At 43.1% G+C, this 25,417-nt stretch overlaps 3 protein-coding genes and 1 long non-coding RNA gene across 6 annotated transcripts in view; 1 reads left to right on the top strand and 3 right to left on the bottom strand.

Annotated features, from left to right (window-relative positions):
• Window positions 1-25,417, bottom strand: part of LOC101787477 (oocyte zinc finger protein XlCOF6-like) — a 502,509-nt gene that overhangs the window by 115,697 nt on the left and 361,395 nt on the right. The window lies entirely within an intron of this gene.
• Window positions 1-25,417, bottom strand: part of LOC106025945 (zinc finger protein 14-like) — a 431,103-nt gene that overhangs the window by 136,640 nt on the left and 269,046 nt on the right. The window lies entirely within an intron of this gene.
• LOC106025940 (uncharacterized) lies at window positions 1,670-6,753 on the top strand. Its single transcript, XR_001199540.3, has 2 exons — window positions 1,670-5,067; window positions 5,738-6,753. It is a non-coding gene; the product is annotated as an uncharacterized LOC106025940 (long non-coding RNA).
• Window positions 7,334-20,627, bottom strand: LOC134474520 (zinc finger protein 878-like; the record flags this gene model as incomplete). The annotated part of the gene is made up of 4 exons (XM_063242739.1): window positions 7,334-13,687; window positions 15,519-15,579; window positions 15,756-15,882; window positions 20,421-20,627. Coding segments are annotated over 4 exons (1,995 nt in total), but the record flags the coding sequence as incomplete, so codon positions are not given.

Raw genomic sequence — 25,417 nt, 5'->3', positions numbered from 1 at the left:
CTGCCCCGGACCCCTTGAGGCGGCATGCCTACTCTCTGACTCTTATAATGTCCTTACAGTTTTCTTCAGGTATGTTTGCTGTGATGCTTCATTTTGGGAAGAAATCAAACTCAGACTGCCATCTTTGAAACAATGGAACATATTTTTCTTGTTTTTCTTTTGTACAGCTAGCTATCAGAGGCCAGGCTTTGGTAAGTAGGTAAGGTAGGTAAGTAGGTAAGGCTTGCCTAGACTTACTTCTTTGGAGGTGCAGCTTAGTGGGTACCAATGAGCCAGCCGCCCACCTCCACAAACTTCACAGCTGAGCTATTATTGTTGAGGTTTGCCTAAGCTCCGATGTTGGCTTTTTGTGCATGTTTGTAAAGACAGGGTGTCATTTTATAGTCCAAGTTAGCCTCAAACTCACTCTCCTCTTGCATCAACCCGTTGAAAACAGGTTCCCGGGTTGCGGGTTTAGCTCAGCGGCATAAGCACTGAGCTGGCAAGTGCCAGGTTGTGAGTTCAATCCCCAATACCAAAAACAAAAAAAAAAAAAAAAAGAAAAGAAGAAAACAGGTTCCCAGACTCAAGTTTTTGGTGCAGATAATGAAACACTCAGACATTAAGGAGTCTTAACAAGGCTTTTACCTTTGCTAAAGGGTGCAAACACATCCCAGCAATCAGGTAGCAGATGCACAAACCAGACAGAGAATCAGGAATTTTAAGTCATAATGCGTGGAAAGCAGCTGTATTTAAATTCATTGTCTGAGTTGAAAGACTTACAGTCTATCCTGGTTGGTGTCTGTCTTGGTTACTTTTCTCTCATGGCCGGGACAAAATATCTGATACCCAAAATTAAGGAAGGAAAGGTTTATTTAGCTCACAGTTGGTGGATGTGTCAGTGCATAATTAACTGCATCCACCACAGGGTATCATGTCACAGGGCAAAAGCTCTAGCTCAGGAGCATAAGCGCCTGCCTTGCAAGTGCGCGGTCCTGGTACATAAATAAATAAAAAGCAACAAGAGCAAAAAGCGGGTAAACAAGCCTCTTTCCCTCCCTTATATTGTACACAGGCCACCCCCTCGACAGGGCAGGTGCAGCACTCACACCATCCCCGAGTCCTCCTGTTCAACAGGATGAGGATGTTTAGGATGTAAGGACCCCTGTTCGGTGCCTTAGTTACATTTCTAAACTCCTCAAGTAGACACAATGTATCAACCATAAGAACATCTCACTTGGCACAAGGGTGGAGATGGTGCAATTGCGGGGTGAGTTGAAGAGAGGTCACTGAGGTTTAGAAGGAAAAGTCCTTGGCTCTTATCTTGGAAACCTGTGTATTCTGGGAAAAAGTACCCAGTCACCGTTTCTTGGATTTCGGGATATTAACATTAGGGAGCGGGGACTGAATAAATGATCAAGTCATTTTAATACAAATTTGAGTCATTTGGAGCCTATTTCTCATAAACCACAACTGCTGGCCTTGCAGGCTTGCACCACCTCAAGCAACTTTTGAGTTCCACATCTTGTCAGAAGTTTTCCTATCAGGTGCATGTGCGGTGCTGGTTAAGAGGGGAGTGAACCGCTAACACCACCCCCTCCAGCCCTGGAGTCCGGCTGACCCAGCGGCCCCGCCCCCTGGAACTGCGGCGCAGGCGCACTGGAGCAGGCGCGGCAGCGCAGGCCAATGACGCCATCAAACCACGCCCGCGGGAATCCTGTGTGAGACCTGTGACCTGAGGGTGAGCAAGTGTCGTTTTTTGATCCCAGCAAAGCTTTCTAGGTGGTCCTGGGTTTTCTGTCTCCTTGGTGCAGTTGAAGCCAGCAAATTATCAGTCGTGGACTTCGCGGAGAGCTGATGCAAAGCTTTTACCAAAGCGCTCGACCTGAGGAAACTGGAGAGCAAACTCTGAGCCCCGCTTCTCTGGCTGTGATTTTTCACCCCAGCCGGCCAGGCGGGGGAAGGCCGGAGCTTCCCTCCCGGCTAAGGAGAAGCTCTTCTCTGCTTGTCTCCCCTCTTTAGATTCTCTTCAACAAGTATGACGGATGTTTACGGTGGTTCTTGGATCTTACACCCTAAGCGCAGTCATTGATTTATTCTAGCAGCTCTCTTGGCAGGTGCCATAGGATTATTTCCATAATCAGGTTGGTGGTAGTGTGGGAGGCAGCTTCACAACAGAAGTTGGGAGGAAATCTTACTACGTTCGTTGGCTGATGGGGATCACTCTCAAAGCCTAAGCTCAGCACTGCGCTCAGGTTAGGGTTTCTATAGCTTCTGTAAGCCGGAAGAGATCGTGGGAGTTTAGGACAAACCTTAGTCATCAGTTACTAAGCAGGCAACTCTTGGGACAGGTTGGTGGGAAACAATGTGATCTGGGCTTAGGAAGTACAGATAGTGCGGCTGGCTGCACCAGCCTTGTCTTGGTTTTATGTTTTTTGTAAAGAATGTTTTTAGACTGTTAAATATATGTTTTTTGTAAAGAGTATATTTTGTGATTTTGTTGTATTAGCCAGAATGAGCTCTTCTCGTCTCGATGCAATAGGCAGGGAGAGTTTAAAGTTTTAAATTTTTTTATGGCAGGGCTCACTTTTATCACTTCCTTTCCGCTTTGGTATTCTCAGTCCACTGGTCAAAAACAACAAAGCAATATCGAGCAGGCGTGGTGTCTTGATTACTTTTGTCTCTGCTGAGACAGAATACCCACCACTCAATATTGAGGAAAGAAAAGTTTATTTAGCTTTCAGTTTGTGGAGGTTTCAGTGCATCATCAGCTGGTTCGAAGGCAGGTTGGCTTGGCAATGGGGCAAGACTTCAAGGTAGCAGCCAACAAAAGCAACCAGAGCAAAAGGGGGAAGAACAAGCCTCTTTTCCTCCTTTTTGTTGTACACAGTCCCCCCATCCCAGGGCCAGTGTAGCACTCACAAAATATCTTTGCCCTCCTCTTGCACTAAATGAGGATATTTACAAATTAAGAATACTGGCTCTCTGCTGAGTCTCTTTAACTTTTAAACTGCCCAAGTTGGCACAATGTATCAACCATAACAAGTGGTAAGGGCAGCCTATCTTTCTTATCTTAGGTAGAAAGCATTCACTCTTTTACCATTAAGTGTGATATTGACTGTAGGATTTTTGTAGATTCCCTTTCAAAGGTTATGGATGTTTCCCTTTCTTTTGTATGTGATGAATTTTCATCATTAATGTTACTAAATTTTTCCCAGTGCTTTTTGTGTGTGCCTAAAGAGAATTGTTTGTTTCTTCTTTAGACGTGTTAAAATGCCATTCAATTCACAGTGCATGTGGGACTACAGATGCTGAACAGAATCTACCTGTTGTCATAAAATGGAAGAAGCAGAGCAGGGCACATGTGCAAGATAAGATACCAACCTTAGGGTGAAATGCTGAGAATTTCAGATGTGATTTTAATGTGATGAGGGGATCTTTCACTGTCATCCATCCCAGGAACACTTGCATTGGGTCACGGTGGCCTTCTTGCCTATTCATCTCAGTTTTAAGCATAGCAGGTATTTTTGAAGGTATCTTTGTTCAACTGAGTCCTGTGCCCTTGGCATTGCTACAAACAATCCTTCTGGGTAAAACTAATGAATATGTGAAAATGGACTAGTTTGGGCTTAAGGGAGCCAGAATAATACTTCTGTGTGTGTGTTTTGGGCATGATATTGGCATAGGAGAGGGATGATGTTAAGGTGCACTAAGTAATTATCTGAGCGAGTAGTGTATGCATAGCTTTTGTGTTTAGCTTCCAAGGAAGAAACGTGATGCTCTTCTGTTAGCTCAGCCTTCAACTGAAGACCAGATTCTAAACAAACACTGGTAAAGTAACCATGATCCTCCACAAGATGGTGAGCTCTACCGAGTGGCTCTCAAATGCCGATTCCCCTTGCATCTCAGGATAACTCCTACATGATCATTGTGTATTCTTTTCCAAACAAGGGAGGAAGAGTGTCCCAAAGAATTTACCTGTGCTGTTAGGGCAGATCAAACATAAAATCAGGCTGATTCCCCCACACATCAAATATAGACAAGATGAGCTGCTGAACAAGATTGTGAGAACACAGGGATCCAAGTGGGTCCCTTGTCCCTGGCCTCCAGTGACCTGAGTCCAAAGGGAAGGAGGAAGGAAGCACACATCTATCTGGAGCATGGCCAGGTGACAGCAGAAGTGGGACATGTCACTGTGTCAAGCATCCCTGCAGCCATTTTCCTATCCAAGGTATGGTGTGGGACATCTGGATCCCACCTGACAGGAGCCACACAGGAGACATGAGACAGAAAAGCAGTCATCCCAGAATCTGGACAGCTGGTCTCAGCCCTTAGTGCCCCTCATGCCCTGCAGATGAGGGAGGACTGGGCTCCCGAGCAGGTGGATTCCCTAACTAGCAGGGACTTTGTGCAACCAGCATGGTGATTCTAACACCGTGATGACCTGTGGAGAGGAGACTCTGACTGCTGGAGTCAGCAGCTGTATGACAGAAACACTGGGATAGATAAGAGCCAATCATGTTTCCGGAGAATCCTTCAAAGAGCAGAGAACCCTTCCTTTTGGCCTTTCTGATTGAAAGTCCCAGCGAAGGATGGACATGGATCTACCGTGTGTGGTTCTGGGTCTAAGGGTTTTGCCACTGAATGAGTCCACTGATGTGAATTAGCACAGTTGAGAATGTGGCCAGCTGGACTCACTCCGGTGGCAGAAACCCCACCCTGGGCATGGAGGCACCACTCAGAAGGCTGATACGTGTGGGGGCTACGACTCCTACCCGATGTCCTGCTGTTACTCACTCCTGCCTGGGATGTCCACCGCCGGGAGTTCAGCCTTGCAGTCAGCCATCTGAGGACTGAAACCTCCGAAAACTGTGAGTGAAAATAAAACATCCCTCCATTAATTGTGGATGTCACCTATTTTGTCCCAGCAAGTGAAAAGTAACTAAGACACCAGTGTTCAAAACAAACTTCAGAAGAGATAAAGAAGATTAATCCGTACAGATGAACGGAACAGTTCACCAGGAAGACACAGCCATTGCAGAAACATAGGCGCCCCACACTGGCACACCCAGCTTCACAAGAGATCAGGTAAGACTTACACCAATGGGAGCTCAGCACCCCACATTTACAAATCAGTCAAGCAGCCAAAAAGATCAACAAGGGACTATCAGAGGTGAGCCCCAACTTTGTGGGGTTCTTTTTTTTTATTTAAAGAGAAACAAACAAAAAAAGAATAGCTAAAAAACGGGTAGAAATAATACAGAATTACAGAAAAATAAACAGTAAATCACTAGTTGATAAGTTACATATTGTCATCTTAGAAATAGTTGTTCAGGTTACAAAATTAAAGTGATATTCAAATAATGACACTGCAAACAGTTCTGCTCAATGATCCAACAAAAACTTAGTAATATGGTTGTCAGTCCTACACACTTGTTTTTTATCTTAAGGGTAAGATTAAACATATCAAAACAGTTCATAAAGAAACAATGTTTATGGGGTTATTATTTAAAGAGAAAGAAAAAAACAGAAACAAAGGTAGAAATAATACAGAATTACAGAAAAATAAGAGGCCCATCTTTGAAGGAAGAGGTTTTCCATTATAAAGAGTTTATCAAACAGCAGTGAAGTAAACAAGCATCTCAACAGTCACAGCTCTTTCTCTAAAATGGGGCGTGCAGTAAACCATAAACCTTGCTTACAGAAATACAAAAGATTCGGTTTCATCTCATGCACAAAAATATTCCTATCTTTACAGAGCAGCCACTGAGCAAGACAACAGAGAGTTACAACCTCACCACACCAACCATTACCGTGGTAGCTGCACATCGAGCAGGCTCTGCCCATGTTGTTCCTGTCAGGTCTTATTTTTGGTGAAACACGGTAGTTCCATGAAATTCTAAGTCAGCACTGAGAGAGACCACTGCGATTATGTGTACTTGGAGAATGAACAGTACACTACTGATTAATCAATTGGTCACAGGAGAAGTTAAACCTTTTAGAATTAATAATACTAGAGCCAACTAGAACTGTGGGTCATAAAGAATGTACACCAAAGAATAAAATCGATAACTGTGACACCTCGCATTAAAAATTGTTCATTCCAAAATTATGGGGTGTACACATCAAGGTCCTACAGAAAAAATTTTAAGTCCAAAACTAGATGGGTCAGTGTGCGTCTGGGGCAGACAGAGCAGCGTGTCTCTGGAGTCTTCTCTATTCTGTTCTTCTCCATTTTCTGCATTAACTTAGAGCTGTCAGGATGAGGCGTTCCTGCAGCGTGTCCTTGGTTGGCACAGCTGCCTGGGAATTCTGGCTCCATGGTGGCAAGGTCTCGTCATGCTGTGACAGTCTCTATTTTCAGAGAAGGCAGTGAGGCATCACAGGCAGATGAACGGATAGGTGATGCCTTCCTGGGCACTGATGGAACACGTGCAGATGGAATGACTCATCGTGAAGCCCAGAGCAGGAGCACAGGAGCAGGGCTTCGGGACTGAGACCCTACAGAGAGCATCTCCTACCCCCGCCTGAGCCAGATTCTCTTCAAAGGGGAAACTGAAGAAGCTCTTAGACCTGAGCCCATTACATCTGCTGCTGTGTGCAAAGCCATGTGTTGTACAATAAAGCACTACAGCCTCCCCCGGTTCTGTGTCTTCACTGAAAGCCACATCTGCCCCACCAATATCTGCTCCCTTCACCCAGCCTGTGCAACCACCTCACCCCATTCTAGACGATGATGTGGAAGCATAAAGATTGGGGGCTTTTACTGGAAAATACATTGTCCTATGTTTGGAAGAAGAATGACACAAAACTGTGATTAAAGCTTTTTAGAGACAGTAAATTTCTATATTTATTTTTTTACTAAATGAATAGGAGAGCAGAGTTATGACAGCACACATCCATAACCCTTACTCTGCGGGAGGCTGAGGCCCAAGCAGCGGAGGTTCAGGCCCAGACTGAACAACTTACCAAGAGCCTTTCTCAAAACTTAAGCCCAGAAAGGAGCTTATGGAGCTCAGTGTAAGCACCGCAGCCTCGTCATCATACCACAAAGCAACGGGAGTGAGATACACAGACTTGCTCTTCAAGCACTTAGTTGGTATTATGCTCCTTTTGTGCCCTCTCTTAAAAGTATTTGCCATCCCTGTTGGGGAATTTGCAACTCATGAACACAGAGGGCAGCCTAGAAGGGAAGAGACTGCTTCACTCAACAGTAAAATGGTGGTTATGATTGGCTGATAGTAACAATTGTTTTTTTTTCTTTTTAAATTTAAAAATAACGTTTATTCAGCATATAGTTTAAATAAGCTTATTGTAGTCAGGGGTTGGGAGGAGAACAATTAGAATCAGGACATGGAGTTTATAATATTATTTTATAATGGTCACCCAGAGTTAACATAAGAAACTGCAGGAAATTGATCCACAACACTGAAGACATAGAATATTTAGCCGAGGGCCTGAATCCCACAGCAATGTCCCACATGAGTCCAGATGAAGACTCAGAGCTTATGACAATGTCTCCCACGAGTCCATCTGGAGGTCCAGAGCCCACAAGTAGGACTCATACCAGTTTGTGTTATGGATACGCACCGGGAAGGCCCAAAGATCAGTAGTGGAAGCTAGAAAGTCTATGCCAGTGGGGTGAAGGAGCTGTGCTGGTGGATGAGGGCTCTACACTGGAGCAGAGAAGTCACACAACAAAGACCAGGGCTGTCCTGAAAAGCACCACAGCCATCCTCAGGGACATGGAGGCCCCAAGCTCCTCCAAAGATAAGCACAGTGCTTATCACAATGCAGTGAACTCAGTTATCTCAATGCTGTACTGTATATTTGGCTGTGCCACAAGACAAATCAGTGCACATATGTAAGGGGACATTGATGGGATGTCACAGTAATGAGACAGAAAGGAAGTTGGCCTCGGACAGGTGGGAGAAGCTCGTAACTGCTGAGATCTGTCTCAGGTGTTTCCCTTTGTATCTAAGATAACTTTTACTGTTTACCTAGTTAATTTCATCCTCTGCTGTGGGCCACATTTTACCAACCAGTGAAAGTTTGCTTACTCGCACAGGAACAGAGTTTAGAGTTGCCACTTTATTTCTGCTCATTTAAGCCAGACTCTTGACATGCTGAGATGTCACTAAGTCCAAGACTGAGTGATGAGCACTTCACTTGTAAGTGGATGTAAATTCTCCCTTTTATTTGAAGGCTAGAGAAGACTTGGGTGAGAAAGTAAATTACTGTTTCTAAAGCCATCCCGAATCTCACTTAGGCTTCATGTAAATGAAAAAGTTGGAGTATCGAGACTGGTTAAGTTTAGGTGGACGCTTTATTTGTGCCATTTAAAAACTTTTATATGAGTAAGTCATCTGATACCAACTGCTTGTACTTTATGCCTTCTGATCATGTTTTACCACCACCTCGTCTCCTGCATTATGAAATTATTAATCTAAACAGCCTGGTTGCCACAAGCACCAGAGTGGAAATGTCCATTGTCAGAACTGAGCTGTGAAATGTAAGCAAGCATCCTGTCTCTCAAAATGACAAAAAAGCCGGGCATGGTGGCTCACGCCTGTAATCCGAGCACTCTGGAGGCTGAGGCAGGAGGATCTTTGGGAGTCTGAGACCAGCCTGGGCTCCAAACTGAGCTCAAGGCCAGCCTGAACTGCATACAGGGACTCCATCTCAAAAAAGAAAAAAGAGTAAATAAAATGTGGCTTGTCTGAGTATAATTAACTTAGGCTACGGTGAGGTACCAATGTGCAGAGTACTAAGACTACTCAATGTATTTGTCATTTATGCTCTGACCTGGCATTACTGAAATCTGACCTCATGGTAAATGGAGCTTCTACTGAATTGAAAGGGAAAACAGTGCAGGATATTTTACAAAGCACTGCAGTATTTGGAGATAAGGAGGCAAAATAAGTCAAGGATGCCAGATGGTCTCACCCTGACAGCATGAACAAATCTTATGCTGTGTAAGTGACATCATTTTCTTTAATCACCTGACAGTGGTACTTACCAATGAAAACACTACCATAAATCTATGTCTAAATTTGAGAAAATAGAACACAAATGAATCACACCAATTACTCAATTTCTATTTTAATGACTGATTTGAGTTTTCCAGGTTAAAAAATGTATTTCCAAAGTGTAAAAGATATTTTCAGCATAGAAAAAATAGAGCTAAGAACTGACTAATTGTGAATAAAAGAAAGCACCCAATAGTGTCAAAAATCAATAGGATGAAAATTGCTGAGGATGTTCTTGCAGACAATTCAAAATCATCATTAAGGAATGTGGAGAAGTTACTTATTATAATGTATTGTATCTTCATTGAGAAAATATATAGTCCTGCTGGTCTCTGGCAGTGGGTGACTCATAAAAATAGAGATATATTTTGAATAATGAATTCCAAAATAAATCATGTAATATGAGCCTAAAAAGTAAAATCTAATGATTAAAAAAACTGATATTATAGACACATGATATTAATGTTTCTGATGTAGAGCAAAGGTGGACAAATTTATGTGCTTCCTGTGATCTGTAATCATGTTGCAATATATAGCTGTTTTTTACACTATTAAAATGTATTTGTTAATTTACATATTATTTGAAACAAATGCATGCTCAAACACATGTATAGAAGTTACTAGGATTAAAATTATAAATTATGACATCCATTTATAAAATTCTTACTAGAATAGTACACAGTATGCAGCAAAAGTTTAAATACAAACTAGTGGAAAAATAACAACACTTAAAGGAAATTCAGTTTTAGAGTCATGTTACAGCACAGTTACTTAAAGAGAAAACAAAGGAACAAACAAACAAGAAAACCCAAAATAATGAACCTAATGGTGTGTATTGAAATACAAGATACCTAACCTGCAGCTCTAACAAATAAAAGACAATTATCATCTACTTTAAGAAAACAATACTAATCTGCCGTGTCGCTGCCTACAAGGAGGCACAGATTTAAATGCAGCATGTTTTTAAAAGTAAACTTCAAATTATTTAATCCAGAAATCTACATTAACACTGAATTTACAGTATTTATACTCTAAGACATCTCTTCCACAAGTGCATTTTCTGGAGAAATAATATCTTATTCTAACATAACTCATCTTTAGGTTTAAACTATATAAAATTGATCAAAGAATTAGGAAAATTATAGCTGAGAGTTTCATACAAACACCGATAGATACAATATTCACTCTTAGATGCAGTGCAACTGAGAACTTCTGTACATCAGTTATATTAATGTTCTGCCACAGTCCTGTGCTAACATGCCACATGAATTAAGCCAAAATGACTACAGGTGTTCCCACATGATGGACATTCTTATGAACTCTACTGTGCTGTGCGAGATTTAATAAAAAATGCAAAAATGATTTCTCATATTCTACTTTTTACTAACTCTCCTGAATCTGTAGGTTTTGTGATGTTATCGTATCAATGAATTCTCACATTACCTACCCAGATTTCTTTTTAGTGGAAGTATTTTCATGTTTTTCAAGTCAATTGGAAGAATATGGATAATTTCTTTTCATTAGAATTCTTTCATATATTTCAGGTGAGGAAAATATATTCCTACATAGCTCATCCATGTTGTGAGTCTCTCCACTGTAAATTCTTTCATCTATTTATTGATACCAGTTGGACTAAAACATGCTTTATTGTTTCAAGAAAAGATCTACTCCATGTGATTCATGTCAGTATAAGTCCCTTTATAAGTTCAGATTTTAGTCTCCCTTTTGAATACTGATGATGTTACTAAAGAGGCTTTTGCTTGTTTAGTCTTTCTCCTAAGTGAGATTTTTTATGTATTTCACAATATCACTCTGTACTGACTGCATTCTCACATTGTTTACATACATAGCATTTGAAGCACGTGAGTCCATTTGTATCTTGGTCAAACACTGCATGCCGAAAGGCTTTCCACATTGCCTGCATATGCTGGGTTTCTCCACAGTATGAGTTTTTATGTATTTTAAAATGGTATGATTTACTGAAAAATTTCCCACAGTTTAATTACATTGGGTTTTTCCCCAGTGTGAGTTGTCCTATGTACATGACAATGACTGTATGTGCTGGAAGACTTTCTGTTTTTTCTTTTTTTTATTGGTACCAGGGATCAAATTCACAACCGTGGGCTTGCAAGGCAGGCACTTATGCAGCTGAGCTAAATCCCCAACTCAAGTAGTATTTTTGGGTATGTGTGTGCTAGGGATCAAACTCGACCTTGCATTTGCCAAGCAGGCACTTACACTGCTGAGCTAAACCCCCGGCCCACTGGAAGGTTTCCTATATAGCTCACATACATAGGACTTCTCTGCAGTGAGGCTTTTCATGTACTGGGCAGTAATGTATTTTTCTGTTTTCCCACATTGCTTACATACTTAGGGTTTCTCCCCATTGTGAGTCCATTAATTAATTTAGAATAAGTTTTTGTCCAAAGCCTTTCCCACATTACTTAGTGTTTCTCTAAGTGGGAGTACTTTCATGTATTCAAATATGGCTAATACACACTGCTAATGTACATAGGATTTTTACAAACTGTGGGCACCTTCACAAATTTTGCAATCTTTGTTTGCGGTGAAAGTTCTCCTATATTGCTTATATACATAGGATTTCTCCTCAGTGTTAGTTCTTTGATGTTTCACAATAACCATGTGTGCTGAAAGCTTTACCATACGGCTTACATACACAGGTTTTCTCTGCAGTGTCTTTTCATGATTTGACAATAACTTGAATTAAAAGCTTTAGCATATTGCTGGCAAACATAGTTCATACACAGTGTGAGTTTTTTCATGTTTTTTTCCTCCAATAAGCACTTGTGCTGAAAGATTTTCCACATCACTTACACACACAGGCTTTCTCTACAGTGAGTCCTTTCATGTTTTCGCCTATCATCTTTTGTCCTGAATGCTTTCTCACAGTGTTCACATATGTAGTTTCCCTGCAGTGTGACTCCTTTCATGATGTTGCCATCTATATTTTCTGCTGAAAGCTTTCCCACAATGCTTACATACATAGTGTTTCTCATTAGTGTGAATACTTTCATGAACTCGACAACACTTTTTAGTCTTCAAAGCTCTCCCACATTGCTTACATACATACAGTCTCTCTGTAGTGAGTCCTTTTATGTACTCTAATACCACTGTATGTGGCAAAAGCTTTTCCACATTGCTTACATACATGGGGTTTCTCTCCAGTGTGAATCCTTTCATGTCTTTTACATTCTGTGTTTGTGATGAAAGCTTTCCCACACTGCTTGCATATATACGGTTTCTCCCCAGTATGAGTCATTTCATGTCTTTTACATTCTGTGTTTGTGGTAAAAGCTTTCCCACACTGCTTGCATATATACGGTTTCTCCCCAGTATGAGTCATTTCATGTCTTTTACAATATGTGTTTGTGGTGAAAGCTTTCCCACACTGCTTGCATATATATGGTTTCTCCCCAGTGTGAGTCCGTTCATGCATTTGCCAGCTATATTTCATGCTGAAAGACTTCCCACACTGATTACAGACATAGGGTTTTTCCCCAGTATGTGTTGCTTCATGAATTTGACATGTACCACGTGTGCTGAAAGGTTTGCCACACTGCTTACATACATAGGGTTTCTCTGCAGTGTGAATTCTTTTATGTACTTTACAAATATTTTGTGTGCTGAACGCTTTCCCACAATCGTTACACACATAAGGTTTTTCTCCAGTGTGAATTCTTTCATGAACTCGACAACTACTACTAGTGCTGAAAGGTTTCCCACACTGCTTACACACATAGGGTTTCTTCCCAGTGTGAGTTCTTTCATGTATTCGACAACTATATTGGGTGGTGAAAGTTTTCCCGCATTGGTTACACACATAAGGTTTTTCTCCAGTGTGAATCCATTCATGCATTTGCAAGCTACGTTTTCTGCTGAATGCTTTACCACACTGGTTACATACATAGGGTTTCTCCCCAGTGTGAGTTCTTTCATGTATTCGACAACTATATTGGGTGGTGAAAGTTTGCCCGCATTGGTTACACACATAAGGTTTTTCTCCAGTGTGAATCCATTCATGCATTTGCAAGCTACATTTTCTGATGAATGCTTTACCACACTGGTTACATACATAGGGTTTCTCCCCAGTGTGAGTTCTTTCATGTATTCCACATCTATATTGGGTGTTGAAAGCTTTCCCACATTGGTTACATATATAAGGTTTCTCTCCAGTGTGAATTCTCTCATGAATTCTGCAAGTAAAACGTTTCCTGAACGCTTTCCCACAATGCTTACATACATAGGGTTTGTCTGCAGTGTGAATCCATTCATGCTTTTGCAAACTATCTCTTCTGCTGAACGTTTTCCCACACTGGTTACATACATACAGTTTTTCTGCCAAGTGACTTCTGTTATCATTAGCCAATGAATTGTTAGTGAAGGATTTTCTACATTGTTCAAGTCCATAGGTATAATCTCTAAAGTAGGGCTTTTTATGTGCCTGAGTTTCCTTTCCCGATGATACACGTATGTACATATTTACTTCACTGCGACTGCTTGCTCCACTTTGCACATCATTTGGTGTAATGATGGAAACGCTTTCACGTGGTTTTATACCAACGACTTTCATTTGCACATTTGTGTCAGGTGTCGGAGAAACCATTTCACCTTGTTGATACCAGAGTTGATACTGCCAGGACTGCTCTACCTCTTCACTTCTGTAAGAGGGGAGAGTAACAAATCAACCTCACATTTTATAGTGTCTTTATAGTACTGATTCACCACGAGGAGATCTGCTTGGATGCCCTTAAGAACACACAACCATCCCCTTATTGTGCAGCCTGCAAGACAGCTGGGATGCAGCTGTCACCCAAACAGGATTCAAATGAGAGTTTGTAATTGACCCATTTGCAATTCCCAATACTTATTTCCACATTGAGGAACTGCACCACAGCTTGCAGAGCCCAGCTCCATGCACTGCTGACCTCTGACACCTTTCCCCCAGTGACCCCATCCCCTGCCCTCCACTCAGCCCCCTCAGCCCCTCCAGTGCCTGCCTCTCTCTCTGCCACCATCTCTCTCCTGTTTACTTCTTAGCTCATATGGTGGGATTCTCTTGCAAAGAGAACATTTGATACTGAAATTTCTTTTTGACTTCTTTAATCTAACATTATGGTATCGACATTCATCCATATTTTGGCAAATGACACTTCATTCTTCTTGGCATGAATACTAAGCCATTATATGGACAGAATACATGTTTTTAACTACTAGACATTGAATCCATGGTTTTAGCATTAAGATACATGCACATGCATTTTTTTTTTATTTTGAAACAAGAGTCTCATCAATCATTAAGTTACCCAGCTAAGTATGAATACATGATCTTCCTGCCTCAGTTTACTAGAATACTAGGATTCCAAGCCTGTCCTTTTATGCCTAAGTGAATTCCATATGGCATAGTCAGTTCTTCTGAGAATGGATATTTAGGCTTATGCCAAAGCTTAGCTTTTCCGATTTGTGCTGCTACAAATGGTTATTTGAGAACCACTGTAATGTGATTATTTAAACGATTGGGGAATACACGCAGTGCAAGTACATTTGGCTACATCCCAGGAGGGTGGTGCCTTACTGTTATCCCAGCCCTTGGGAGGCTGAGGCTGGAGGATCACTCTGAGTTTGAGGTCACCGTGGACTACACAGTGATAACCTGTTTTTTAAAAGAACAGTATAGATGATAAAATACTATGTCTGCATTTTTTTTTCCTGTGGCATCTCCGTATCCATCTGCATAGACGTCACAGCACACTGACAGTCCCGCCAATGACATGGAGATGTGCCTTTAATATTTTGGAATATGAGTCATCTGTGGTTTTTGGAGGACTGCTTGAAAAGAAATCAATCAGATCAGAATAGTGGTATTCATTTAGATTTTGAATATATCCACAATATTAAATTTTTTCAAACACTGAATGTGTACATCACATTGAACTACATATAATGTCACCTATAATTTGTTTAGTATGGAAGTGGTCTTTTAAAAACACATGTAGATAGCATTAGAAATTAGATCTTGGTGCACACAAAAAATTTGTTTCATATCGTCTTGTCCTCAATGTCTGAATTCAATTTCAGTGAAAACATGTATAAATCTGAGGATGGAAAACCTTGTAAATTTTTTAATTCAAATTTTTAAAATATCAGCTAAAGTTTCACCATCACTGAGGCTGGCTTTGAACTCACTGTGTGTTCCACTCTGGCCTACCCTGGTGGCAGTGTTACTGCCTCAGTCTCCAGGTGCTGGCATTGCAGTGGGTACTCAGGCATCCCGCTAACTGTTCTCTTACTTTACCGCAACCATGGTATAAGATGAATACGAAATGGATTTCAGATACTGGAATATTTCAAATACTCAGCTGTCAGGTTAGACATGTTCAATCCACTGAGAAATTCTGTGAAGGTGAAATTTGAACACGATCTCATTTGTATAGTTTGCTTGCGTTTAATATTCTGGCATTTGTGGATCTTTCTTCTCTGATTACAAATTACCTTAGATGTTTCCTGCAGTTTCTGTACTCATCTTCAGCATGCTGGTCATCTGAGTCCCTTCCTAAAGGGTAGAAACAGGAATGTAATGACTTACTAAACATATGAAACTTGGGAGTCCAGTTTGATTCGCAGTACAGGGTGACCATTTGGCCACGTAACATTTCATGCATAACATTTCCATCTTCCCATTAAGGACACTGTGCTGATGAGCAGGAACCGAAATGGCATCTTCCTTACCTACGGCAGCCAGGTTCCTAAAGGTTTCCAGCATCACATCTCTGTAGAGCTTCTTCTGGATTGGATCCAGCAAAGCCCACTCCTCCCCGGTGAAGCTCACAGCCACATCCTCGAAGTTCACCACCTCCTGCATCATCAGACATGGATTCCAGGAAAAACAGTGAGTCACAAACATGAGGTCTCTCAACTCTACCTGTAAACAGCCCATGTGAGGCTAACTTTTCCACATATTTATGGGTGTCATGGTCATCACACAGTTATTCTGCATCCAGTTACACTTGTCTCTTGGGACCTGTGAGGCTACCCTGGAATTCGGTGCTGAAGCCACAGTGGGATGGGACAGTGCTTCTCCTGCTGGTTAAACTTAAGTTTACTAGTACAAAGTCACTAAAGCAAGCGTCACAGTAGAAGCCTTCGAATCCAAATCCAAGTGAAAAAAAGTAAGAAAGACGCGAAGAATTGCTCTGAAGCATCAAAGAAAATGCATGTTCTCTAACTTGCTGTTTAGGGCACTGATCGCTCCCTTTTCCAGTTCTGCTTACACAGTGCTATTGAATTTCTACCTTTTGTTGCTTCCGGCACTAAGTTACATGTGACCTGTGTAAGTTTACCCTGGAGAGCTCCACCCACCTTGGCTAAGAAGGGGGATGAAAGCAACCCTGTTTCTCTCCTGGGGTGTTTAGGGCATCAGAAGAGACCCAGAGAAGGGTAACCGATCTGGGCAACTGCATAGACAGTTTTGGCACAGCCAAACTAGGACAAGGAGCAGCCTGTGAGATAGAAAGACCTGGAGAGGTGGAGTGGGGAGGAGGGGCAGGCCGTGTGCAGTGACAAGCCTGAGCTTCTCTTGTGGTCCAGATGCCCCAAGACACACACAGTGCTGTTCTCACCTACATCATCCAACTGCCTGCTAGGAAGCCGGGCCTGCCCGTCCCCTCGGGCACCAGTGACAGCGCCCCTCCCCCGCATTCCAGCACTGCATTCTGGGAAAACACAGCCAGTTGCCTGTGGAGACCTGACTGCTGTTTCAATATGCAAAGAAGAACAGGCAGCTAAGGTGCTTTTATTTTCCTTCAGTTTGAAAAACCTCCCATCAGTACGCCCTGCAGTGACGCTGACCACATTCAGCACGGGGAGCAGGTCCACGCACCCCGCATGGCCTCCTCCTTCCCCACCCACTTCATCTCCCATCTCTTGGCCTCCTTCCCGTGAGCATCAGCTCAGTCTCCCCAGATCCTTCATCTGTCTTCACTGTGCTGCTCCACCGTCTCTGCTTCTTCCTGTTCATCAACAATTTCCAAATACTACACATGATAATCTGGAAAGCTAGTGAAAACCTTTACAGTTTCTGTTGGAGAGTGTCTTAGAAATCTGAAACTGGATTATGGAAGCCATGCTGTCCTGGGGCTCAGTGACCAAAAAGTTGGCCTAAGGAGACAGATGGGGATGGACACGATGCCATGTGTATGACACGTACTGATCCCGGCACTCTGGAAACTTAAGAGGGATTGATAATGAAAGGAAAAACGGACGAAAAAAGTCTCAGTTCAAATATGCCTGTAAATGCGACAGTTTCTTTAATGTACGGTTTCAAAATTCACTGAGAAGGGCACTGCTCTATTATTACAGAAAGTGACACACAGCCCTCGGCACAGGAAGACAGTCGGTGACGGGCTCATCCATAAATAGAAACTGCCTTACTTTCATTCCATGGATGAGAAAAAAAATGCCCTACATGCAAAATTAAGGGAGCAAAGTGTCATTTTGGCTCATATTTGTAGATTTTAGTGCAAGACTTGCTGCAAAGTAGGGAGGCGGGGCAGAGGGGCATCGCGGAGGAGAAGCAGCCCACGACACACAGGCAGAGGGCAGCAGAGGCGGGAAGCAGCAGGCGGTGAGTGAGAACAGCCGCTGCCCTGACGCTTTATCCATGACGGGAGCACTGACGCTGCATCCTGGCATCTCACCGTGCACAGCTCAAGTGACAACTGGGTGCTATTAATAACAACTCCCTATTTGTAACATAGTCAGAGACTGGAAAAGTAACGAAATTAGGATTTATTGAACTTTACACTATAGATAAATAAATGCTTAGACATATAGAAGTTGTCAAGTCAGGTACTAACAAAAGGGGGAGACTGGAAAACCAAAGAGGCTATCAAATGCAGTGTGAATCTAAGACTTCCTTTCCCACATGCATCACACGGGGGGCTTACAAGCGATTCCTCGGAGCCATGAATATACTGCTCAAGATGCAGTTTTGAACAGTTTGCAATATATATCAGCAATTCCCCATGGTGACTATGTTTACTACATATTATAACCATATGCTAATAAAAAGATTATAATAAAAGACATTCACAGTAAGAATGGTCTCACCTGTGTGTAACTCAAGAAAAGTTTAGATAACGATACAGTACACTTAACTACATTTATGCACAATTCAACTGAAAACTGCTAAGTATGTGCAAAACATGGGGATCACACCATCACACTGTAGCTAGGAAGCAGGGCCTGCCCTTACCCTCGGGCACCAGTGACATCGCCTCCCCCCCCTCCCGCATTCCAGCACTGCATTCTGGGAAAGCTAGGCAGACAGATCTTCAATTCAGAACAAAGCATTCCCTACTCAAGTACAGTGGGAAAGAGAAAATAATCTCGCTTCTTGGCAGGCAGTCCACTGATGAAATGGATGCTTAGACCGAGTCAGGTCCCAGGTCCCATGCACAGCAGCACACACACTCACTCACAGGAAGGTGGTATTTATCTGATTAAGATACGGATGTCTCAGTGTGAGAAACCTCTCATAAAATTCATCATAACAATCTACAAAGTAAATCCTCATCTGATTATCTCTATCTTGGCATGAACCTATTTTCAAAATCTCAATTTATGTTGCTTCTCAGATTCCGCCAAAGAAGAAAAAAATGAAATGGAACCTCATGCCTTGGGAAGAGACAGAGGACCGAACTAGCCCATGAGTCCTGAATGAAGGCACTGTCCGGATGCTACGTTAAAATCAGAAAAAGGAATGTCTGCTGTCTCCATGGCTCAGTCCCACAAGATCACAATCAACAGTGGCGTTACAGGGCAGAAACCAGAAATTAGTAACATGAGCAATGAAGAGAAAACTCACTTTCCATAAATGATTTAAGAATCAAGATGTAATACGTTAGGAGAACCGTGCTGCCAAACACAAAGTCAGCTGGAAAAACAATCATCAATGTTCCTCATGGCCTTAACATTCGCCCAGACTACGACCCTTTAATGATGTTATCATCATCAAAAGTAAATTCTGAAGAAGTCATTCTAAGTCATTGAGCTCTCACCCTCAAAGCACCATAAACACACAGAACCATGGCTCATCTTTTTACAATCAGGCCGGACATAGCAACATTCACTGAAACGCCACGGAAACTCCATTTTGTTGGAAAGTGCTGGCATGACCGGGCAGGATGCTATGTAGTTAATGACACAGCCAGAGAACAGCGATGTGCGCTGACCCCACGCTAACCCTGGCGTGGCCCAGGCTACCTGGCTGCACTCTTCACCGCAGTGAACGCCGCCTCTAGTGTCCAGAGAGATTGTTTGCAGTTCTTTGTCCCCCAGTGTTTGTGCGCAGCAGACTTTGGTCTGTGACAGAGCAAGGTCAGTAGTACGCTCTTCCTTTCCACTTGGAAAAAGATCTCAGTTGCCTGAGTATCCTCCCAGGCGCATGTAGAACTCACCATGTTAGGAAACCCTCGTTTGCAACCGACAGACCGTGATCCAGTAGCTTGTGCACCACTCCTGGCTCCACGCTCCGCAGTTTCTATGTTCAGCTCTACAGAAGCACAACTACTGATACCCACAAAGATGTTTCCTGTCTCACTGTAAAATGAGTTCAAACTTCAATGCCTAAAAAGACAGCTATAGTGTGTCCTAGCAGGCGTTTTGGCCAGAAATTCTTACAAAAGTCTACAATGCCAGTGACAAATTTCAGCAAAGCGGCAGAAATACCCTCCGACTGCTTTAAATACGGAGCGATGCCTTTAAAGTGCTATGTTATACCCCAGAATATAGTGATTATACACCACAGAAAAGTAATACATCAAGTACATGAGACAGAATAACCCAGAACATGTTTACAATGGCAAGCAGGGAGACTCAGAGCCTGCACTGCGGGGCGTTTGCAGGTCTGCAGCACAGACCCGAAAACGCGCGGTTTAGCACAGCTGCTGAAGGCAGCTGAAGGCCACCGGGCCTTGGCACAGAGTCCATGATCAGAGGCAGGAGGGGCTGTGGCTTTGAGAGGTAGATGGAGGAGCTGTGCTGGGTACAGCTGGCCACTGCTGAGCGGCTACGGTTCAGCTCCACCATGAAGGATTTCTGTAATCTCAGCACCCCACTGCACAACCCTGAGCAAACTCTCAGATTAGTTCCTAAATTTCCTCCCCAGCAGGCCTGCTGAAATATACAAGAATTTGGCCCATTTATATTCTGCAAGTGTTGGCATCCACGTGTGAGCCCACCCACCCCATTACACTGCCTCTTGTACGGCTCCTTGGCCGGTGTAAAGTCTCTGATTCCATGTGCAATACAAATACACAACCAGCCATTTAACTGCTAGTAAATGTGTGACTACTGTGCTTTTGGAAACTCATTATCCTTAAAACAAGTTCTTACTTCGGCTTGCTCCTGTCCTTCATCCTCCCATTCTGTCTCTTGCTTTCTGAGTGCAGTACTCGGAGGGTTGTCAGCTTCTGCTCTCCTTCCATGCAGAATTGGTGTGAGGTTGTTACAGCAGGCATCACCACTGGGGTGCAAGCAGTAGAGGTGCTCTTCAGCCTCCACGCGAAATCCCCAGATTGCAACTGGCCAGAGCTCTGTTTGTCATGAGTAGTCACACAGCGTGTGGTCCTGCAGGGCCAGCTGGCTTCTTACTGGACACTTCTGACTAGCACAGGAGTCGAGTTTCCAGACATCAAACCTCGGGGACCAAAGCTTTGCCACTGGGTCCTGTGTGGGACTCCTGAGTTGCTGAGGGCGACACCTGCTGGTGATGCTGTTTGTGCAGTAACCAGGAAGGGCGACCCTTCCTTTCCAAGCCACTCCTGTCAGCAGCTGTGCTTGAGAATAAAGAGCTGAAGCCAGCAATTCTGAAGCAGCTGCATTTAGTCCTCAACTTTCAGGCCTCAGAGACTGCCGCGCCCTGCTCTTCCACAGTGGAGAGGAGGGTGTGACCTGCCAGGCTGCCCAAGCTCAATGTGCTCAGGTCTCCATGCTGGCCTCCGTCACCTGATCTTGCTGCACAGTTTAAGGTCATGGTGTCAGAAATGGGAGGCCTGCCGGACAGCCGCTGTGCCAGCCATCCACAGAGGAACAGGTGTCTCCTATGAGGACTCAGGAGCGGGTGCGTGGCTCCGGGTACTTGGGCTTGGTGACCCAGCTGGAGGATGGTCCTCTGCTTGGTAACGCTGCAGGCTGCCCTGAGGAAGCACTGCCATGCTAATGGGGTGTGACAAAGGAGTCTCGCCCCTGTGTAGGACGCAGGGCAGCGTGGGCCAGACGCGGGCTCTGCAGGGAGAAAGGATGCCCAGAACCACAGGGATGGCCAGGTCGGAGGGCATCAGTCACCTCACCCGAGGCCTGGCTTGTAGCTGACTCCGGGCCGGAGGAGGACTTTCAGCTGCCGCCTCAGGCCTGCCTCTCTTAGACTTCCCTTTTTGTTTTTGTCTTTTTAAGGCAGAGTCTCACGGTGCTGTTGAGGCTGCCCTTGAGCTCACTGTGTAGCCCAAGCTTGTCTCAAACTCACAGTGACCCTCCAGCCTCAGCCTCGCAGGGGCTGGGATGGCAGGCGTGCACCACCACCTTGGCTTTGTCTCGGACTTGTGCACAAACTTACGCTTTGCTCTGTTATTCAGCGAGGCCTTACCCCTCCTACCTCCATTCCAACACTCAGACGTGTTTTGAAGTAACAGAAGGACGTTTTCTCTGTGCTGTGTCAATGTAGTTGCTCTCATTTTATATACATGAGCAGCTGGCACTGTTTTGCTTTAGAAACACCCTGCAGGATTCACAGGAGCCCAGAATGGTGTCCAGACAATTTATCTCTACCCTGGGGTCCAAGTGCCTCCAGGTCTTCAGCCTGAGTCACCGTCATTTTAAATTGCGACACCAGGTGGCACTGACGGCAAGTGTTCTGCAGGGAAAGTAAACCATCCTTGGACACTAAGCAGCCTGCATGTCATATTTTTGTTTAAACATTATTCCACATTTGCACATTAACGTTTTAACTGGCTACTGTTGAACGTAAACGTTCTAATGTTGCACGTTTCCTGACATGTGCTCCTGGTCTCCATGTGACCAAGCCACTGCCAGAGGTTCCATTTCCACTCTGCAGCTGACAAGGTGTCTGTGGGGAGGACTGCAGGTCAGTGTTGGTCCAGAAGCCCAGCACAGGGCATGGGCAGCACAGACCCAAGTCCAGCAGAAAGAGGGCAGGGGCAAGGTGATGCCCACTCACCCACATGCTCCCCAGAGCTTCTGAACAGCACCTCTGGGCCCCGTCCTGTCCCCCACCCTGTGAGGAGGAGGAGGAGGTTGGGGCTGCAGACCCGCCCAGGACTGTGATTGTATGTCCTTCATGGGGCACAGGGGAGGAGAGCAGAGCATGAAATGCTGTCCCTAAGCATCAAGAGAGCAGCTCACACACTGTGCTTCCCAGGTCAGCTGGGATGACACACACACCACTGTTCCCTTCTAAATGACAAAGACGCCAACAAATTTAATAACCCCAAACCTTCAAAATTAAACCCACCCACTGTGTGCAAACAGGAAAAAGAGGATGCAGATTGGCAGGAGTGGTCCTCTGACTGGAGACCAGGAGCAGAAGAAAGGCAGTGCAGAGCCAGTGCCCTGATGAACACGAGTGCGGGAGTCTGAGAGGGAAACTCCCTGGGCCGCTTCATAGGGTGTAAAAGTCACTCAGTTTCACCTCAGAAAACACCACCAGGTTTTGACAGCGAGCAGCAGGAAAAAAATGTTTCAATGTTCTGACAATATGTTGGGGAAAAGCAAGCTGTTTTGAAAATTTTGTTTTCATGTTTGGACTGAAAAACAAAACAAAGCAAAACAAAAACTTCTGCAAAGAGCCGAATTCCTAGGACATTTACACCAACAAATGCGTTGCCAGGAGCGAAGCACCCAGGTCCAGCCACCCCAGGCTCCCACCGTAACCGCTGACCAAGGACGATGTGGTTCTGACATTCACCTCATGAGACTCATTAGGTGTTCACCCATGAACAGTAAACAACAGCAAAGTCCACGGAGGACAGGAAAACACGGGTCAGGACAGAATTACAGGGGGTTTTTTTTTGTCTTTTTTCCTTTTTATCGGTACCGGAGATCGAACTCACGACTGCCTGCTTACAAGGCAGGTGCTTATGCCACTGAGCTAAATCCCCAGCCCCAGGACGGAATTAAATAACTCACGCAAAATACATCGCAACATAAGCAGTGAATAATCACGAAGAGTCAGGCAACAGTCTGCGTTATTCCAAAAAGAGAAAAAGCTCAAATTCATGCAATAAGAAATGAAAAAGGAGAAATCACTACAGACCCAATAGAAATAAAGAGGATCATCAACACCTATTTCGAAAACCTCTATTCTCAAAAGGTTGATAACACAGAAGAAATAGACAGATTCTTAGAAGCATATGAAGTACCAAAGCTAGATCAAGACGATGTAAAACTGTTGAATAACCCAATCTCTGCTAATGAAATTGAAAATGTAATTAAGTCTTACCCACCAAGAAGAGGACAGGCCCAGATGGATTCACTGCAGAATTCTACAAGAAATACAAAGAAGACCTAATGCCGACACTTCTCAAACTATTCAATGAAATTGAAAGAGAAGCAATCCTTCCTAAGTCATTCCTGGAAGCAAATATTACTCTAGTACCAAAACCTGAGAAAGACCCAACTATAAAAGAGAACTATAGACCGATCTCCCTAATGAACACAGATGCAAAAATCCTCAATAAAATATTGGCAAATAGGATCCAGCAAATCATCAAGAAGATTATACACCATGACCAAGTGGGATTCATCCCAGAAATGCAAGGATGGTTCAACATACGCAAATCAATAAATGTAATCCACCATATCAATAAAGCCAAAAATAAGAATCACATGATCATTTCTATAGATGCAGAAAAAGCCTTCGATAAGGTCCAACACTTATTCATGATAAGAACTTTACTGAAAATTGGAATAAATGGTCTTTACCTCAATATAATAAAGGCCATTTATGACAAACCAACAGCCAGCATCATACTAAATGGCCAAAAATTGAAAGCCTTTACTTTAAAATCAGGCACAAGACAAGGATGTCGTTTATCACTACTATTTAATATAGTACTGGAAGTACTAGCCAGAGCAATTAGGCAAGAGAGAGAAATAAAAGGGGTAAAGATAGGAAAAGAAGAAGTTAAATTATCATTGTTTGCAGATGACATGATACTCTACATAGAAGACCCCCTAAACTCCATTGAAAGACTCTTAGATACAATAAATAAATTCAGTAATGTGGCTGGATACAAAATCAATACTTAGAAATCAATAGCATTCCTATACATGAACAACAAAATCACAGAGATGGAAATAAGTGAAACTGGACTATTCACATTAGCAAGCAAAAAAAAATGAAATATTTAGGAATTACTCTTACGAAAGAAGTAAAAGACTTATACAGTGAAAATTATAATACACTGAAAAAGGAAATTGAAGATGATCTCAGAAAATGGAAAGACATCCCTTGCTCATGGATAGGAAGAACAAACATTGTGAAGATGGCCATTCTGCCAAAACTGTTATACAGATTCAATGCAATCCCAATAGAAATACCATCAACATACCTTATAGATCTAGAGAAATCACTCCTAAATTTCATCTGGAACCAGAAGAGACCTAGAATCGCAAAGGCAATTCTAAGCAGCAAAGACAAAGCAGGAGGCATCACAATCCCTGACTTGAAGTTATACTACAAAGCAACAGTAGTAAAATCAACATGGTATTGGAATCAAAACAAAACCGAAGATCAATGGAATAGATTAGAAGATACAACCACAACTACAAACGCACTCAACCACCTTATCTTTGATAAAGGAGACAAGCAGGTTCACTGGAAGAACGACAGTCTCTTTAATAAATGGTGCTGGAAAAACTGGCTCTCCATTTGCCGAAAACTAAAGCTAGACCCATGTCTATCACCATGTACTAAATTAAAATCTAAATGGGTCAAAGATCTGAATATTAAAACAGAAACACTAAATCTATTGGAAGACAAATTAGGTAGAAACCTTGGAGACATAGGAGTAGGTAAAGAATTCATGAACAGGACTCAAACCGCACAGGAAATACTTCCCAGAATCAATAACTGGGACCATTTCTTATTAAAAAGTTTCTGCATGTCAAAAGAAATCTCCAGCATAGTGAAAAGAAAACGCACAAACTGGGAAAAGATTTTAGTGAACTCTCTCTCAGACAAGGGCCTCTTGTCTAAAACATATAAAGAATTAAAAAAACTCAGACCTCCAAAATTCAAAGATCCAATCCAAAAATGGGCATCTGAGATGAATACGCAATTCTCAGATGAAGAAACGCAAATGGCAAATAAATAC

The sequence above is a fragment of the Cavia porcellus genome, unplaced genomic scaffold, assembly GCF_034190915.1.
Source record: "Cavia porcellus strain 051 isolate PalLab524CR breed Dunkin Hartley unplaced genomic scaffold, mCavPor4.1 scaffold_33, whole genome shotgun sequence".
Lineage (NCBI taxonomy): Eukaryota > Metazoa > Chordata > Mammalia > Rodentia > Caviidae > Cavia > Cavia porcellus.
This window is presented reverse-complemented; position numbering and strand designations above follow the sequence as displayed.